Source organism: Mastomys coucha, unplaced genomic scaffold (genome assembly GCF_008632895.1).
Source record: "Mastomys coucha isolate ucsf_1 unplaced genomic scaffold, UCSF_Mcou_1 pScaffold11, whole genome shotgun sequence".
Classification (NCBI taxonomy): Eukaryota; Metazoa; Chordata; class Mammalia; order Rodentia; family Muridae; genus Mastomys; species Mastomys coucha.
In genome coordinates this window covers 4540645-4558121 of record NW_022196893.1, presented here as the reverse complement: position 1 = coordinate 4558121, position 17477 = coordinate 4540645, and the positions used below count along the sequence as shown (strand labels likewise).

General features: G+C 49.1%; 1 protein-coding gene across 7 annotated transcripts in view; it reads left to right on the top strand.

Moving 5' to 3' along the window:
* The window catches only part of LOC116073759 (maestro heat-like repeat family member 5), an 81829-nt gene that overhangs the window by 56009 nt on the left and 8343 nt on the right, over positions 1 to 17477 (top strand). For all 7 annotated transcript variants that reach the window (XM_031345839.1, XM_031345845.1, XM_031345855.1 and 4 more), the window contains 6 exons: positions 379 to 514; positions 771 to 940; positions 3155 to 3304; positions 3998 to 4152; positions 11758 to 11917; positions 12878 to 13059. In XM_031345839.1, coding sequence (XP_031201699.1) covers positions 379 to 514; positions 771 to 940; positions 3155 to 3304; positions 3998 to 4152; positions 11758 to 11917; positions 12878 to 13059 — 953 coding nt within the window. The remainder of the gene's footprint in view (positions 1 to 378; positions 515 to 770; positions 941 to 3154; positions 3305 to 3997; positions 4153 to 11757; positions 11918 to 12877; positions 13060 to 17477) is intronic.

Here is a 17477-nt window from a genome sequence, read left to right as displayed (position 1 = left end):
TTTATGTAACTATGGTTCACAGAGTGGCTACTTAATTTGTTGGATCCAAAACTGAGATCATAATGACAATTTAGTTGCCTACAAGTTCATTGTCTTAAGACACATAGGACCCATTTTCTGCATTTGTTTCAAGGTATGCAGAAAACATACACACACATATATATACATACATACATACACACACACATACATACATAATCACTACCCCATTCTTTTCTTTTGATTACTAAGTTTTGGAGTCAAGTCCTTATATTTTGCATAACCTCAGCCCCCACCACACAATGCAAGAGCTCCTCTGGTGGAGGCCATTCTGGGATGCATGTGTAGCCAGTGGGATGTTGTAGGTAAGCCCATGTTAATGCCATGCTTTCTACATAGACCAAGGAGAACTTCGTAAGGATAGGGCAGCTGGTGGCCATGCTGGGGATCCTGTGCCAGGACTCTGACAGGACCATCCAGAGCGTCAGTCTAGAAGCTTTGCACCATTTCTATCAGCTTCTGATACACCAGAAATGTGAGCACTCTCAGCCACACAGCACACCTGGCCCCTACCCCGCCTCAGCATGGATGACCGCATACCAGCATCCCTGAACTCTACCTCTCCCCCAAGTCCACCCTGAGCCTAGCCTTAACTTCAGCCATAACCTTCTACTAACACAAACCCCAAACCCCAAAGTACCCAGGCCTGATGCCAATTGCTAATGGACCCAGTTGGACTCCTTCCCTATCCCATAACTCCAGCCCACTCTATCCCTGCCTGCCCTGAGCAGCCCAAGAAACTCCAGAAGTGGAGAAGGAAAACCCTCGGGAACTGTTTGGGCCTGATGCAGATGAAGTTATCCTGTGGAGCAGTGGAGACCAGAAGGGGTCTCCTCCAATCCTCTGGAGGTTGGCACCCGAAGATGACATCTTCTGCATGAGCAGCAACCAAACCCTCAAGGTCAAAGCCTTTAAAGTCTTTTCAGCCGGGTGGGTGCATAGCCAGAGCAGACTGCCACATCTGTGGGCAGTGATAAACACATTCTTTTCTAAGCTGTTAAGGGAGGGCCAGGCAGGTTGGAGGGACAAGAGCACACACTGAAGAGTGTATACCCTGTAGGGGAGCCTTTGCGGGTTTCCCCAAATCCCTCTTTCAAGTTTTTCCAACCTTCTTCTCTAGAGTATTTTCTCGATTACAGTTCTCCCACCCCTTTCACACCAGAAGATGTGTTATCCTCAGAAGCCACGACCTAAGGTTATGATCTAGATACTGGCCTTAGCTGGATGGCCCATGCTAATGCCATACATAAGACCTGTGAGTTCAGGAAGTCTGTCAAGTACCCAAGCAAGACTCAGTACCCCCTGGGCTCAGGAACTCGGCAGCTGCAGCGTACTGTCTGAGTACTGAAGCCCCTTAGAAGTTTAGTACAGAAACTCTGAGCCCCTGGGGACAGCATCTCAGTGGGCCTGCCTATCATGAAGAAAATCTCACTTAGTCATAGTTTGCACCAGAGAACCTGGGCTGGAGGCAGAGGCAAGGCAAGGAGGGATGGGTTCCACTGACTGCCCGTCCAGCGAGTGTCCAGAGGGAAGATGAGCCCCTGACTGGGAAGCATAGTGTTCAGGGCCTGGTGAAAGGCAGCCTGCCCTGTCTACCCTTGGGGGAAAGACAGAGATAGAGTGGATGAGAGCAGGGGTGCAGCATGAATGAGAGGATCTGCTAATCACCATGAAGTCATGGTCGTCATCGTTGTCATCATCATTATCATCGTCATCAGCTTTGCTACCACTGTTACCACTATCACCGTCATGACCACCACTGGCATCACTAATACCTCCATTATCTCCATTATCATCTCTATTCTTACTATGACCACCACCGACAACTACCACCATCATTACCATCACCATCATCACCAACACCTCCACCATAACTACCAGCATTCACTATCACCACTACCATTGTTACCACTAATACCACTGTGGTCACTATCACTTCCACCGCCACTAACATCACTCTTGCTATCATCATCATCAGTATCCCAGCTGTCAATCCTCACCATCGCCATCACCCCTACCATTGTATTACCATTACCCCTCATCATCAACCCCACAACTATCATAATCACAATTGCCCTTAAACATCACCTTTGCCGTCACCACAATCACCACCATACCAGCTCACATCACCCCATGGTTCTGAATAAAGCTCAGCATCACAGGGATCTTCACCATTCCCGTGTCAGTAGTCCTCTGGATTCTGCATATCTCACCACCATTCCAACTTGAACTTTCTGTAAGGTTGAGCGTGGTCTGCGTCTGTATTGATCAGAGAAGCCACTGGCCACAGGGTAGCTCCTGAGCTCCTGAGAGGAATCTGGGGCTCCCAAAGAACAACTTAGATGTTAATAGATTTAAATCTATCATAGATCTAAACTACTATGAGTGGCAAGACGATTATATTGAACAGCCATAGTCCAATTCTTTCTAGAAGGTTCTGTCTGTGTATTGATCTAGCCCAGCTCTATTCTCCAGGGCAATGGGGAGGAGGTCTTAGTGCTACCAACTACCTTGCATTTATTCCCTCAAGTGCCCTTTCCATCTTCCTGAGTGGCTCATGAGCTACATTCAAACATGAGACTCACCGTTAGACTGACCCTGGAGGATGTGACTGCCAAACAGAGCTGGAGGCTCAAAAGGCCCTACATGGGACAGTAGTCCTGAGTTCCACACTAGCCTGGTCCACATATTCCCACCTATTCCATGGCCCCTCTCTAGGGCTAGCCTAGAAGATCCCTCGCAGCTCTGACGTTCAATTCTCATTGACTAAAACCCTAGTAAGGAGGAGTGGGCCCTAACCATGGACAGCATTACTCTGAACTCAGGACAACACGTGGATGGATGACCTGGGGCCAAGATGAGAAGAACAAGGCAACACTGACTGGGGAAAAGAGCCCTGTGCCTGCCTATTGCTGGGCCTCAGATTCTTCCTTCCTGTCCCTAGGGATTGGCTGTGGTAGGCAGGTGGAAGAGATTGTATACTGAGCCCACATAGAGAACTCAGAGGAGTGGATGCCCAGAGATTTAGAGAATCTAACAATGGAAAACGGTAAAAGGGGTGGGGGCAGGCACAGGGATTTGAAGTGATAAGGTGACAGGCTTTCTACTGTCACAGGTGATTGCTGACCATCTGGAAATGGCAGAGCTGACTGACCTCATCTGGACAGCCATTGATGGCTTGGGCTCTTCCTGCTCTTTCTGGGTGCAGGCTGCTGCTGATTTGCTTCTCTTTATCATCCAGGAGCATGGGGACAGCCTGGCGACTGTGAGGAGTTGGGGTCCCACCCAGGGCCAGGGAGGAGAGGGGCAGAGTAGGGGACTAGGCAGTAGGCAGCATCTAGGGGATTTTCTCTAGACCATGATGAAGACTGGGATCCCATTGCAGGCAGCAGCCAATGCCATTGGTGGATAGATGGATGGGTGGGTGGGTAGGTAGGTAGGCAGGCGTGTGGATGGATGGATATATAGGTGGGTGGGTGGGTGGATGGATAGATGATGGGTGGATGGTAGATGGGTGAGTGGGCGGATGGATGGTGGGTGGATGGGTGGATAGATGGATGGGTGGGTGGGTGGATGGATAGATGGATGGACAAGTAGATACAGGGGTGACTCATAGAGCCCTGATGGCCCTGATGACAACAGCAGGAACATGGGGTAATTGTACACTAAGTGCAGCTTTGGACCATAGAGAAATGAGATGATAGGAACAACAGACCAGAGCTTCTAAAACCTGTGGTTTGATAGGGTAATAGGATGCAGACAGCAGTGAATAGAATGGTCCAGTAGTGCAGAAAGAGAGAGAGAGAGAGAGACATGAGCCCTATGGGATGAGAAGGGTGCCCCAGTGGGAGACAAGAGGTACCAATTTTTCCAGATGCCTCAGTCTGCTTCAGGTCAGGTGTGCAGAGTAGGTGAGATCCCCACCAGACACCTCACATTATTCCCTACCCCTGAGCAGGTTGGTAAAATGGGCCAGGCCATCCACCGCCACCTCTGTGCCATCCAAATACCCCAAGCCAAGGATAATGCCCTGCGTGTCATCACCCTACTGGCCCGGAACCACATCCCAGAGCTAGTAGCTGCCTTCCTGGACTTTTCCTCACCCCTGGACAGGTACCTAACAGTATCCTCCTCACTGACCCCATTACCTACCCTCCATCCTTCCCCAGGCCAGGACCACAGCTTCTGCCTCCTGTCCGCCTATCACAGCCCACGGGAAACCCAGAGTGCTTGGTGTAGGCAGGAGTCAGCACCTCTGTTCATTTAGGCATGCCCCTGTCAGCATTCCACATGATCCACCTGCCCAAGCCTCCACAACCCAATCTAAGTGCTTCCTAATTCCAGAGTGCTCCTACCAGGTCCTCCACAACTAAAGAGCCTCAGCATCCATCAGTGTGGCCCCCTCTGCCTTGCTCTGTTCTTGTGCCACCCAGCATTCATCCACCACACCTGGCCTGAGTCACTCCTCGATTCTTGATAGTGTAACACCTACTGAAAGATAAGAGTGCCTTTTCTCCTTTCCAGAATAGAATTCCCCCTCTGCCCCTCACCCAAACTTCCCCTGGGATCTCTCACTCCCTCCAGAATTCAGCAAGCTGCTACCTAGTGGGACCAGCATACTGCTGTTCTGCCTACCTTCTCACCCTCGTCCTTAGTTCCTCTTTCCCAGGTCAGGTTCTACCAGTCAGTCACAGCTCACATACCCAGGCCCTTGCCCTGGTTGCTTCCTTTGCACCACAGTGCTCTGGGAACTCTGGGAACCTGTGAGAGAGCTCTCTAGGCTGGAGAATTCTCATCTCAGCAGGGAAGTGTCCTGTTTCCATTAACAACTTGTACTTCCATTGTGTTCAGATTCAAATGTGGTTGTCTGGTGTCTGGACTTCTCTGATCCTTTAAGTTGTTTATGTGAGTGATGCCTGGGTCTTCAAGAAAAAAGTACATCCTATTATCTCAATGTGGAGTTTAATATATCCACCAAGTTCACCTCTTTATATAAAAAAAGGTTTTCTATGATGGTTTGTATATGCTTGGTCCAGGAAGTGCAGTATTAGAAGGTGTGGTCCTGTTGGAGTTGGTGTGTCATTGTGGGTGTGGACTCTAAGACCCCCATCCTAGCTGTCTGGAAGCCAGTCTCCCATTAGCCATCTTCAGATGAAGATGTAGAACTCTCAGCGCCCCCTGCACCATGCCTGCCTGGATGCTGCCATGCTCCCACCTTGATGATAATGGACTGAATCTCTGAACCTGTAAGCCAGCCCCAATTAAATGTTGTCCTTATAAGTATTCCATTGGTCATGGTGTCTGTTCACAGCAGTAAAACCCTAAGTAAGACAGAAGTTGGTACCAGAGACTGGGACACTGCTCTGATAGTCCTGACCATGTTTTTTGTTTGGCAGAATGTGGATTCTTGACTCCTATCTTCTAATTTTTGCAATAGCCCCAGAGCTGTTTGTCTTAGTCACTGTTCTATTGCTGCAGAGAGACACCATGACCAAGGCAACTCTTATACAAGAAAACATTTCATTGGAGGCTTACCTACAGTTACTGGGGGTTAGTCAGTTATCATCATGGCAAGCAACTGTGGTACTGGAGAAGTAGCTGAGAGCTACATTCTGATCCATAGGTCAAGAGAGAGATTGACACTGGGCCTGGCTTGAGCTTTTGAAACCTCAAAGCCCATCCCCAGTGACACACCTCCTTCGACAAGGCCATGCCTCCTAATTCTTCTCAAGTAGTGCCACTCCCAGATGACTAAGTGTTCAGATCTATGAGCCTGTGGAGGCCATTCTTTTGCAAACCAACCTCCCCCCTCCATTCATTTTGTTCCTACTGTTGGCACTGTTGGAGTGTTTCATGGGATTTCGAGTTCAGTTGTTCCGCCTTCTGTCAGTACAGCCAAGGCCAAGCTGTCCACAAGACTGGGCTTGCTGTTGGCACCAGCACAGTATGCCCTCTAATTGTTTTGGCTCCTTTTCTCTTCTTTGACAGGGATATCTCCTTCTCCCTCCTTCCCTTTCTCCACCAGGTCCCATCCCTCTTCTTCCTCCTCCCTTCATCCTTCCTCCTTTTTCTTTCTTTTTCTTCCATCTTTTTTCCTCCTCCACTGTCTTCTCCTTTTGCCTTTTTATTCCCAATGCTATTTGAAGATGGCGTACTGTTGAACTCCCTCCCCAGTGGCCGGTGCTCTGACCTCCCAGAGTTCTCTCTCTCCTCCGCTGTATTTTAAGACTTCAAGTGGATTCATCTTACTGATGGTGGTTTTGATCCAGTCTGAGCTTTCCTGTGCCCTGTGTTCACTCTCTAGAAGTTTCTCTTATCTGCTTCTGTCTGTCACAGAGCCTTGAGATGGTGGGAGGGAGCTTACCCATTAGGGCTGGTAGGTTTTTTTCTCTCCGCTCCCAGTGAAGAAGCCACAGTAGCACCGTTCTCACCAGGCTTTGTGATGCCGATCTCGGGAAGCAGCACCTTTCCCAATGCCTAGCAATTTATGGTTCCATTCACTGTTGAAATGTCCGTCTTTCTTCCTCAGTTCCAGGCACCGTCCCCACGATAACATTTACAGAGTCTATACACCATGCACCAATGGAGTCTCGTGCCTAAGTTTATATGGATTTACATCAGCTTCTTCCAGTTGCCTGGGCATAGTCATTTGTGGTAGTTTTAAACATAAAAGTTCCTGCTGGAACTGCTGGGCAGTTTGGGGGCTGCATTGGTGGTAGATTCCCAGAACAGCACCCTCCTCCCTACTAGGGTACTGATGCAGAAAGGGCCCCTCACTCTCATTTTGAAAGGGCAGAGACTTGTTTACTTATTGCTTCGATTTCCTCTTCCCTAAACTATGCACATAACTCTATGAGGAGATGGCGAGATCACCTATTAGATGCCTATCATGGACAGTCTTTCTATAAGGAAAAAAAAAAAACCTGCATGTCCTATCTAGATATGCTGACAGACACCTAGACCCTCAACACTCAAGAGGCTGAGAAAGGTGGATTGTAACTTTAAAGGAGACTCTATATACAGAAATTCTCAGAAACAAACAAAAACAATTGCCACCTTGCCTGAAATGGGGTGGGGGGGGGCTGCTAAGGGTGGTAAGATAGGAATCTCCTCCTCCAAGTTCAATGACAGCCAGATCTACATAGCAAGTTCAAGACCAGCCAGGGAGACAAGAAAGGTCTGATCTCAAAAAGCATACCCATCCCAACAGTGCAGTATGTGCTGAAAGTATAAACAGCCACGCGATCTGGACTCTTCTGATAGCTTTCGTCTTTTTTTTTAAAAAAAGGATTTATTTATTATTATATCTAAGTACACTGTAGCTATCTTCAGACACACCAGAAGAGGGCGTCAGATCTCATTATAGATGGTTGTAAGCCACCATGGGGTTGCTGGGATTTGAACTCAGGACCTCTGGAAGGTCAGTCAGTGCTCTTACCCACTGAGCCATCTCTCCAACCTCCCCACCCCTCATGGCATTCTTCTTACCTGGCTTTGTTTCCCTCTGGCTTCATGCTCCATGTTTATGGTATCTCGCCATAATGTGAATGCCAAGGGTCCTCTCCACTGTCGGTGAACATTTAATTATTTCCCACTAGAGACCTTGATGAACAGTGCATCTGTGAACTTGCTTGCTTGTTCCTGTCCTAACATACTTGAGAACTGAATTTCCTGTGTGTGTGGGGGGGGGGGGGGGGGGGGGGGGGGGGGGTGAGTGTTTTATTGGAGACATTGTGCCTGAAAGAGAAAGCTGTGCTGTGTCCTACCTCTATGGAGGTTGCAGGCCATTTCCCTGTGTGCTCTTGCTGAGTCACATTCCAGGAACAGAATGCTATCCTCTGAGCATCCCTCCTGCCTGCTCTGCAGCCCCACTGATGCTCAGCGCCCGGGTTGTAGTCAGTCATCCAAGTTTTAGCTGATTTGATGGGTGCTGGTTATCTTCCAATGTTCACTGTTAATTCCATAGCTGAGCTTGACTTAACATCTTCCCATTTCCTTCATGTTTCTATGTGTATGTGTGTACAAATGTGTATATGTGTGTTTGTGTGTGCATAAGCATGTGTGTGTGGATGAGTGTAAATTTGAAGACCGAGGTTGAAGTCAGGGATCACCTTTAATCGATCTTCTACCTTATTCATTGAAGCAGAGTCTCTCAATCAAGCCAGGAGCTCACTGACACAGCTAATCTCAGCTAACTCTGGGGATGCTCTGTCTCAGCCTTCAGAGGCTGGAATTACTGATGGATCGCCACACCCACCTGGCATCTCTGTGGTTTCTGGGGATGAAAATTCTGGTCCTCCTACTTGCCTGACAAGTGCTTAACCACTGAGCCAACCCCTTCCATTTGACAGTGACACTATCCAAATATCTTGCCTGCTTTTCCCTTGGCTGTCCCTGGAACGTTAGGCATATCTTCTCCCAGGACACGGCTACTTTCCTATACCTGCCACATCCTTTTGTGAACAGACACCAACTCACACTCCACACACTGCCTTCCAAGGATCTGTTATTGGCTGTCAAAGTTGCTCTTTCCACCTTATCTGGAATGGTTCCTATGTGATGCAATACAATCCCAGAATCACTAATTCACCTTGCTCAGTTTTCTCACAAATCAAGCACTTCCTGCCCTCGAAGGCTTCTATCCATCCCGAGGTCTCCATCCCAAGGTCAACACTCAGAGTTCTAACTGTGGCTGCTCTGTAGCAATTGACCTCACCTATACAGAACAGCCTCCCCTCTGACTTCCTAAGGATGTCTTCTCTACTCTTGGCCCTATGCATTTCCATAAAACACTTTGACTGAAGTGCACATGCTGCCTTCCCCCTCTTCTGCTGCTTTTACTTGAGCTCTCAGAAGCACTGCTCGAGGGGCCCGAGGGATGTCTCAGTGCTTCTGGGCACTTACTGTTCTTCTGGGGGACCACCGTTTGGCTCCTAGCATCAGTACTGGGTGGCTCACAACCACCTAAACCCCCAATGCCAAGAGATATGACGCCTTCATGTAGCCCTCCTTGGGCACTCAGTTTCATATACAGAGACACAGATATACATGCTCACACGCGTGCACATTGATGTAGAACTTGAGTCCACACTGCCCAGTACTTAGATTGTTCTAGCCCTAGTCTAGACACACCAGTTCCCTTTGTTGGTGTAGCAGCTTTGACTTTTAGTGTTTCCACGTCTTCTCTTTGTTTAAATTTTATATGTATTTACTTATTAATGTGTGTGTGTGTGTGTGTGTGTGTGTGTGTGTGTTGCCTGGGAGTCCAGCAGAAGGCATTCCATCACTGAAGCTGGAGTTAACGGGTGGTTGTGAACAGCCCCAAATAGGTGATAGGAACACAACCCAGGTCCTCTGAAAATTAAAGGAATCCTAACTGTGGAGCCATCTCTCCAGCACCAAGACCTGTCTACTGTAGACAGAATTTTACCAAGTTTGTCATAGCCAATCATTTCCTTTGGTTGGAGTACATGTTCTATCTGCATGTACCATAACTGTTAATGTTTTCAGGATTGTCTTTGCTATCTTGACTCTTTCCTGACAAGAACCTTCAAAGTCCTTGACATGGCCCTGTATTCATGCCTAAACTCTCCCCTCAGTATTGCACCTTCCAAGTTCCTCTGTACTAAAACACGTGTTGTAACTTCATTCTTCTGGCTGGGCAGTGTTCTGCTATATGTTATTCTGTAGGGTGTGTGTGTGTGTGTGTATGTGTGTGTGTGTGTGTGTGTGCACGTGTGTGTGTGTGTGTGTGTGTGTGTGTGAGAGAGAGAGAGAGAGAGAGAGGAGAGAGAGTGTATGTGTATCATTGTGAGAAGAGAGAGAGAGAGAGAGAGAGAGAGAGGAGAGAGAGAGTGTATGTGTATCATTGTGTCTGAGCCACATCTGCCCATAAGTTTACCTGCTGATGGACATCTAGATAGTCTACACCTTATCTCTGCATGCATAATCTGATGTCAACATTGGCACGTATGAATTCTACCCTCTATATCCACAGCTCCCACACCCATGGAATTGGAACAGTCCTCCAGAAACACTATGCCCATGCTGACCCTGCACAGGCTCATCATTACTACCTAAGTGATACAGCTTAATGAGTGCTTGCATGGAATCTGCCTTATATTAGGTAGTCCATATAATGAGGATGGGAGTTAAAGGACACCTGGATATCCTTTAGGGTATGTGTAGGGCATATGCAAAGAGTGGACCACACTACACAAGGGACTTGTGCAGGGTTAGTTTTGGTTTGAATTGGATCTTTGAGACAAGGTCTCACTAGAGCCCGGACAGGTACCCCAAGGCAATACTCAAATCCTTGCAATCTTACTGTGTCAGCAGTCACCATGCCCAGATAGGGCATCCACAGATTTTTCATACCCAAGGGGAACTCTGAAACCAGCCTCCCTGCATCAGATACCATGGGACAACTACATATGTTTGATCCTGTCTCTGGTTTTGGAGGTGGGGTGGGCATGTGCAGTTAGTGAAAGTTCAAGGCCGCATAGCCACATCCCACCTAACCCCTTGGAGAACAGCCATGTTCCCACAACATCACACCTAACCCTGCCAAGAACAGTTTTGACTTCCCAAAGCAATTCTGCCTCTTTTCACTCCAAAAGTGGTGTATGTATCCCAGCTTCTACACATCCTCCTCGTGGCGTGTGTTGCTCATGCCTTGGACCATGCTGTCACAGGGGGTAACACGCATTAGTTCCCGCTGGAGTCCACATCTTCCATGAGCTTCTTCTGTGGCTATGCTTGCTCCCTTTTGAGAAGTGTCTATTCAGTTCTGTCGGTTTGTGGGTCTGGCTGTCTCCTTTCTCCTTTACTTGCTGTTCCCAACCTTCCCAAGCCTGATTCCATGTAGCTTTCCCACTACAGATGAGATGTTGCTGCTCGCAGCAACAACGTCCCACTGCTGGGACCATTCCCATCCTGTATTGCTGTTGGCCATCAGGCTCTCGTCCAGCCTATGCTCATCCCATTGGCTCCTAGGTTTCTCCACTTTCCACTTCATTCTTGACTTCTGCACTTAGCGTCCAACATATCCATGCTGCCCACTAGGCTGTCACTCCTAAGACATCAAGGATTTTTGTAATTCTGCCTGTCTTACTCCCCTGAAAGAAGTTGCCTTCAAAGGCTGGTGCCTTACACAAAGGTGTGGGGGGCAAGACAGAAGGCCCAGGGAGCAGACTGAAAGGCTTGCCCCTCCAGGGTCTCAGGCTCAGGGAGGACTCACTCACTCTTGATGCAGCCATTTTGTGGCCACACTGTAGAAGACTCCTGGGATCTCTCTGCATACCTAGCAAGTGTCAGCTGGGACTGGGGTGGTTTCCACAGGGCCTTAAGGGTGGCTCCCTCCTTGGGTCTGCCTTGACATTTATGAGGCCACTCAACTGCTTGGTCTTGCCCCATAAAGCCCCTTCTACCCAACATTCCAGCCCAAAGAACACCAGGGCAAGGGAGAAAATATCTTAGTTCCCTCTCAGGTCAGCCCTTATCTGCCCTCCCTGCCCTGAGCCTCCGATGGCCGGTGCCCACATGTACAGGGCCATGATCTGAGCAAGCCTCTCTGTAGAAGCCCCGGCATCCACTTCCCTGCAAAGTAAACACGGGTTCACTCTGCCCTTCACAGGGGCACTAGGCAAAGAGCCTATGAACCAAGTCAAGTAGGCTTGGCCTACAGCAGGGCACTTACAGTACCCCCTCTATCCACAGCCACACCTTTCGCCTGTGGAGGGCCCTGGGAGCTGAACAGCCTGCAAGCTACCTGATTCTAACTGTGCTGCTGGCTTGGCTGCAGAAGAGGCCTCTGCCCCCTAGTGTCGGTGACAGCAGCTCCGGTCCCCAGGAGAAGCCCTACTTGCGTTCACTGGCTGTGAGTCTCTGACCCCCATCTCTGGCAAGCAACTGTGTGAGCACATGGATCAGTGTGCCAGACTTCAGGGAGGCACACTGATACCCAGGCCACTCCCTATCTGGAGGAGAAGGGCGTAGGGCAACCCAGCTCATAGACCGACCTCACTCACAGTCCTTGTCCCCGGGCTTAGTCCCCAGTGACCTGGCTCAGGACCCTGAGCCCTAAGCAAGTATGACAGAAGGGTCTTCCCATAGGACTGCTAAGGAGACTGAATGAGATAGCCTTGGAGGGGAGGGGCCTTTGACAATGCACAAACAGAAGCCTAGAGCTTGGGACTCAAAGCCATGCCCCGTATTGGAGTCAGAGACTCTGGAGGAGCCATACCGTTGACATCAACACTGTCCCTGTAGAAACTCTCTCCAGTTTTCTCCATTAGCCCACACCTTACTTTCACATCCCAGACAGGACACCTGCTTACTAAGGTGGCCACGTCTACACCTGTCTTCTTTGGTTAGACTCTTGTCAGGCAATAGCTGTGCCAAACTCTATGTAGAATTTTCTCAGAGTCCTGGTCCCAGAGGCACTGGAATGATAGCCCAGAGCACACAGCTGCCTCCCCACACCCAAATCCTCCCTAGACAGACAGCAACGTACAGACTGAGAATGCAGGGGATGCTTAGGCTGGAGCACAGGTTGGGGAATCATGGGTTGGGGGAGCACATCTGGCCACAGAACATCAACTAAAGAGCACAAGCCAGGGAGGACCATTTGGAGAGCACCAGAGCAGCAGGTCCAGAGTGGAGACTGCCCAGGTGGCATAAGCTGGCACAGGGTCAAGGGACACTGCCTGGACACTTAGACTTGGCCCTTGAGTCATCAGAATGGGGATGGGAGGGATGTGCTAGCGGGTGGGTTTTGATTAAGCATCCTGGGCCTGAATCCAGGCACTTCAGATCCATACTCAACCAACTCCAACAGGCCATGAACACAATTCACGAATTGCAGTTTGCTCGAGAGTTCAAGAAAGCCGTGCGGGATGTCTTTCCCCAGCTGTTCCTGGCCCATCTGGCCCAAATGCACTACATCCTGGAGCTGAACCAACCCACAGAGCCTGAGCAGGGGCAGAAAGCCCAGGAGACAGCCGTGCCAAGCCCTCAAAGGTGAGCCCAAGGCCTCATAGGCAGCTAACTGCCGGGCCTTACACACACCAGTAGGAATGGCCGGAACTAAGTAGCTTCCCGCCCAAGAACCAGGTGTGTGCACCTCCACACAGAGAGACTTAGAGAGCAGCAGAATGTCGTGATTCAGATCAGGAGCCAGAAGTCAAAAGTCAGAGGGTCTGCAGACTTACTCTTTATTACTTGCTTGGCTTTGCTGTGCCCTGAATGTGTTGGTAGTCTGTAGCTTGAAGCTGTATGACTTTACTCAGTTTCCACCATCCCATAAACTGTCCTCTGCCTATGTCTAAATGCCTATTTTTTTTTCAAAACAAGATTTTTCTATGTGGCCCTGGCTGTCCTAGAACTTGATCTTTAGACCAGGCTGGCCTCAAACTCATAGAGATCCACCTGCCTCTGTCTCCTGAGTGGAATTAAAGGTATGAACCACCACTGCTGGGCTAATGCCCACTTCTTATAAGGACACCAACCACTGAATTTGGGCCACATTAAGAACTTAAGTTCCACCATGGTTAGGGGTGGAGGAAGTATCTCTAGCACATTTTTTTTTTAAAAGACAATGTCTTAGAGTTTCTAGTGCTATGACAAAAACACTGTGACCAAAAAGCAAGTTGGGGAGGAAAGGGTTAATTTGACTTACACCTTCCAATCCATAATACATGACTGGAGGAAGTCAGGATGGGAACTCAAGCAGGGATGAAACCTAGAGCCCAGAGTTGATGCCGAGGCCATGGAAGGATGCTTCTTACTGGCTTGCTTCACATGGCTTGCTCAGCCTGTTTTCTTATAGAACCCAGGACCACCAGCCCAGGGATGGCACCACCACCATTGGTTAGACCCTCTTCCACTGATTACTAATTGAGAAAATGCCTTACAGCTGGATCTCATGGAGGCATTCCCTCAACTGAGACTCCTTTCTCTCTGATGACTCTAGCTTGTGTCATGTTGACACACAAAACCAGCCAGTACAGCCAATTATCTCATAATAGTCATGATCCCAATTCCACCTATGGCCAGAACAGCAGCCAGTACAAACTGTGCCAAAAACAGGTGTGGGTCTGCTCTCTTTGTCCCCTTAGGAAGGTACCAGGCCACATAGACACGTATCAAGTAAGGGCCTCTGAACACAGTTATCCAGTTATAACACAGAGAACATTCTTTTCCTTTTTTTCTTTCTTTCTTTTTGTTTTTGTTTTTGTTTTGTTTTGTTTTTTATTTTTCAAGACAGGGTTTCTCTGTGTAGCCCTGACTATTCTAGAACTTGCTCTGTAGACCAAGCTGGCCTTGAACTCAGAGATCCACCTTCCCTTGCCTCCTGAGTGCTGAGATTAAGGTGTGTGCCCCCACTGCCTATTCTTGATCCATGTGCTCCTTGCAATGGGTCCAGGACATAGCCCTCCCTCCCCACAGCATACTCGTGGACCAGCAGAGGCTCAGGGTAGCCCTCACACCTCTCTAGCCAAGAAGCAGTGGGATGGACCACATATGACCATCCATCCCTCACTCATCATAGCTAACGCTGTGACTACCTGAGTGGACCGTGGACAGTAATGGCCCATTCCTCAGCCCCCCTGAGCAGTGTTTCAAGGACATTCCATCCTGCCACAGTAGGCTCCCCTTGGGCTTCCCTTGGTGCCTGGTCTTATTTCCCAAAATCCAATACACAATTCTTTAAAACCCACTGGGGCTCACTCTTTTCATTTGTCTCTGCAACGATGGGCTTCGTGCAATTTGTCAGTTTTAACAGCTCTCCCTGAGGCGTGTCACGGAAGAAAAAAATGTCACTTTTTACATTGCCTCTGAATTCCAATATGCGCAAAATCTCTTTTTTATTCACATCAACCATGCAAAATACATGAATCTTCCCTAATAAGCTAAGAAAACATTCTCCTCCCAGAGCAAGCTGGGGAGAATTGCAAAGATGGCTGCTTCCTCCCTTCTGTTTCTCCCCCTACTCTTCCCCCAACACCTGCTTCCCTCAGAACTCTGCTCACCTGAGAGTCACCTGTCACCACAGGCCTCCACAGGCCTCCACAAGCCTCCGCAGTCACCCCTATGAACAGCACCGCCTGCCTCAGCCTCTACTACACCATGCACCCAGCCCTCAACTTTTAGCAGTGATATCTCTGCTCCTGGGCTGGCTTGTTGTCTCTACCCTATGGACAGAAGGTTCTAGAAGGCAGGAATTCTGTTTTCCACACCCCAGGAAGGCCCCACCCTCCTCGACTGATGGGTGACTTTCCCTATAGGTGGAAAACCCAATGTGCCTTCCTACCTCTACCTCAGCTCCCTGATGTTTCACTGGCCACTCTGCAAATAGGCCATAAGGGTAATTCAAGCAGCCAAAGGCCCTGAAACACACCCTGGGTAGAGTCCATGAGCTCTGATTTGCCCAGATTTATACATATACCCATCCCTAAACCAATGAAAACATTCAATGCCCTGACTAACTACATATGGCTCCCATATCCACCTCAAACTGAACGAGACTTAGGCCTCACACCCCAGAGGAAAGAAGCCTGAGCTGGGACCAACCAAAGGGGCCCTGTCACAGGCAGGCCACCCACCAGACACATGAACAGGTGACCATGGGAATCTGGGAAAGCTGGTTAGCATTCTTTCAGTCTCCAAGAGTAGGCGGCATCTGTGAGATAGATCACAGTCTAGGACCTGACACCTTGTGCCCGGTTGATTGGCACTGTGGAGAGGAAAAAGGGGGAGCTGAAGAGAGGATCTATGAACCCCTGGTGAGTGTGTCAGTGGCTGTAGCTGCTCCTCAGGGTGGATGGCTCAGAACACTGGATGGCCCAGGAGTTGAGCCTTGACACTAGAGTCTCCTGATGCTCTGTTCAGCTGAACTGGGCCCCATCCTTAGGAGTCGGGCTTTGGGTAGAGCATGCCTTTGACAGGTGTGGGACCATCCTGACTCACAAATACTGGTGCTCTGAGGCTTCCTCCACCCAGACTGTTTCTCAGCTGTGTCCATTCCTGCCTCTCAGAGGACTTCCCACTTACTCACAGCCCCACTCGTGAGACATGTCATTTCTCTGTTTCCCACTCTCTCTCTTCCTGGCCTCGGTATTGACCTTTGCCCTGGTGAGCCAAGGGACAAAGAGTAGTGATAGATGAAGGGAAGCGAGTGTGTGGGTACACTGACCTCAACACTCGGCTCCATACCTGAACCAGGAGGGTCCTGAGTTCGAAACTAGCCTCGTAGAAAGAGTTTGAGGCTCGCCTGAGCTACATAGCAAGATCTTGTCTTTAAATGGGAAAAAAAAAAAAAGGGAAAATGGAGGAGAAAGAAATCCCAGGGTGCTTGGTAACAATGTGAAGGAACGGAGCCTTGCACAGCGGCAGTGAGATGTGACATGGAGCAGCTGTATGGACCTCAAAAAAGTCACCTGTAGCATGAGGTGTGGTGGCATGTGAGGTGCGGTGGCATGTGCTTGTCATGTCAGAAGGACGGTGAGTACCAGGCCAGCCTGGGACATACAGAGAAACTTACTGACAGACACTATTCACAGTGGCCCAAACTGGAAATGTGCCGAGTCGGGATGGACGGATGGATGGACAGACAGACAGAATGTGACGCATCCAGACGATGGGATAATATATTAGTTACTTTCTCACTGCTATGTTCAAATGCCTGGGAAAGCAACTTAAAGAAGGAATCCTTCACTTCAGCCGTGGCTTCGGAGGGTTTAGTCAATGGACCCTCAGCCCCAAGCACTCGGGCAGAGTATCAAGGCAGCAGGAACGTGTGGCTGGGGCTATTCCCCACTCCTGGTGGACAAGAAGCAGAGAGGAGTGGTATACCAGAAGGAACTGCAGCACCCAGAGGCATGTATTTTCTAAGATGCTTATAAATCCAATCAAAATGACCCATCACAGACAATACTCCAAATTAAAAGGGAAATTCTGACACATGGAAAATCGTGGATGAGCCTGAAAGAGATACATGAGCCAGTCATTACACAGAAAACAGCTGAGCAGCTGAGCAGTGATGGCACATGCCTTTAATCCTAGCATTTGGGAGGCAGAAGCAGGCAGATTTCTGAGTTCAAGGCCAGACTGGTTTACAGAGTGAGTTCCAGGACAGCCAGGGCTACACAGAGAAACCCTGTCTCGAAAAACAAACAAAACAAAACAAAACAAAAAGAAAGAAAAAGAAAAAAGAAAGGAAGGAAGGAAGGAAGAAAGAAAAAAGGGAAGAAAGAGAAAGAGAAAGAAAACAACTGAGCAAGGTGGCACAGCGCTGTGATCCCAGCAGCTACAGAGCAAACTCAAAATGAACTTGGGGTGCATGAGATCCTAACAAGAGTTTTACAAGATTCTACTGTGAAGTCCTAGAGAGGACAGAAAGGGGCTGGGGCTAGGGTTGGGGCGGGGCTAGGGTTGGG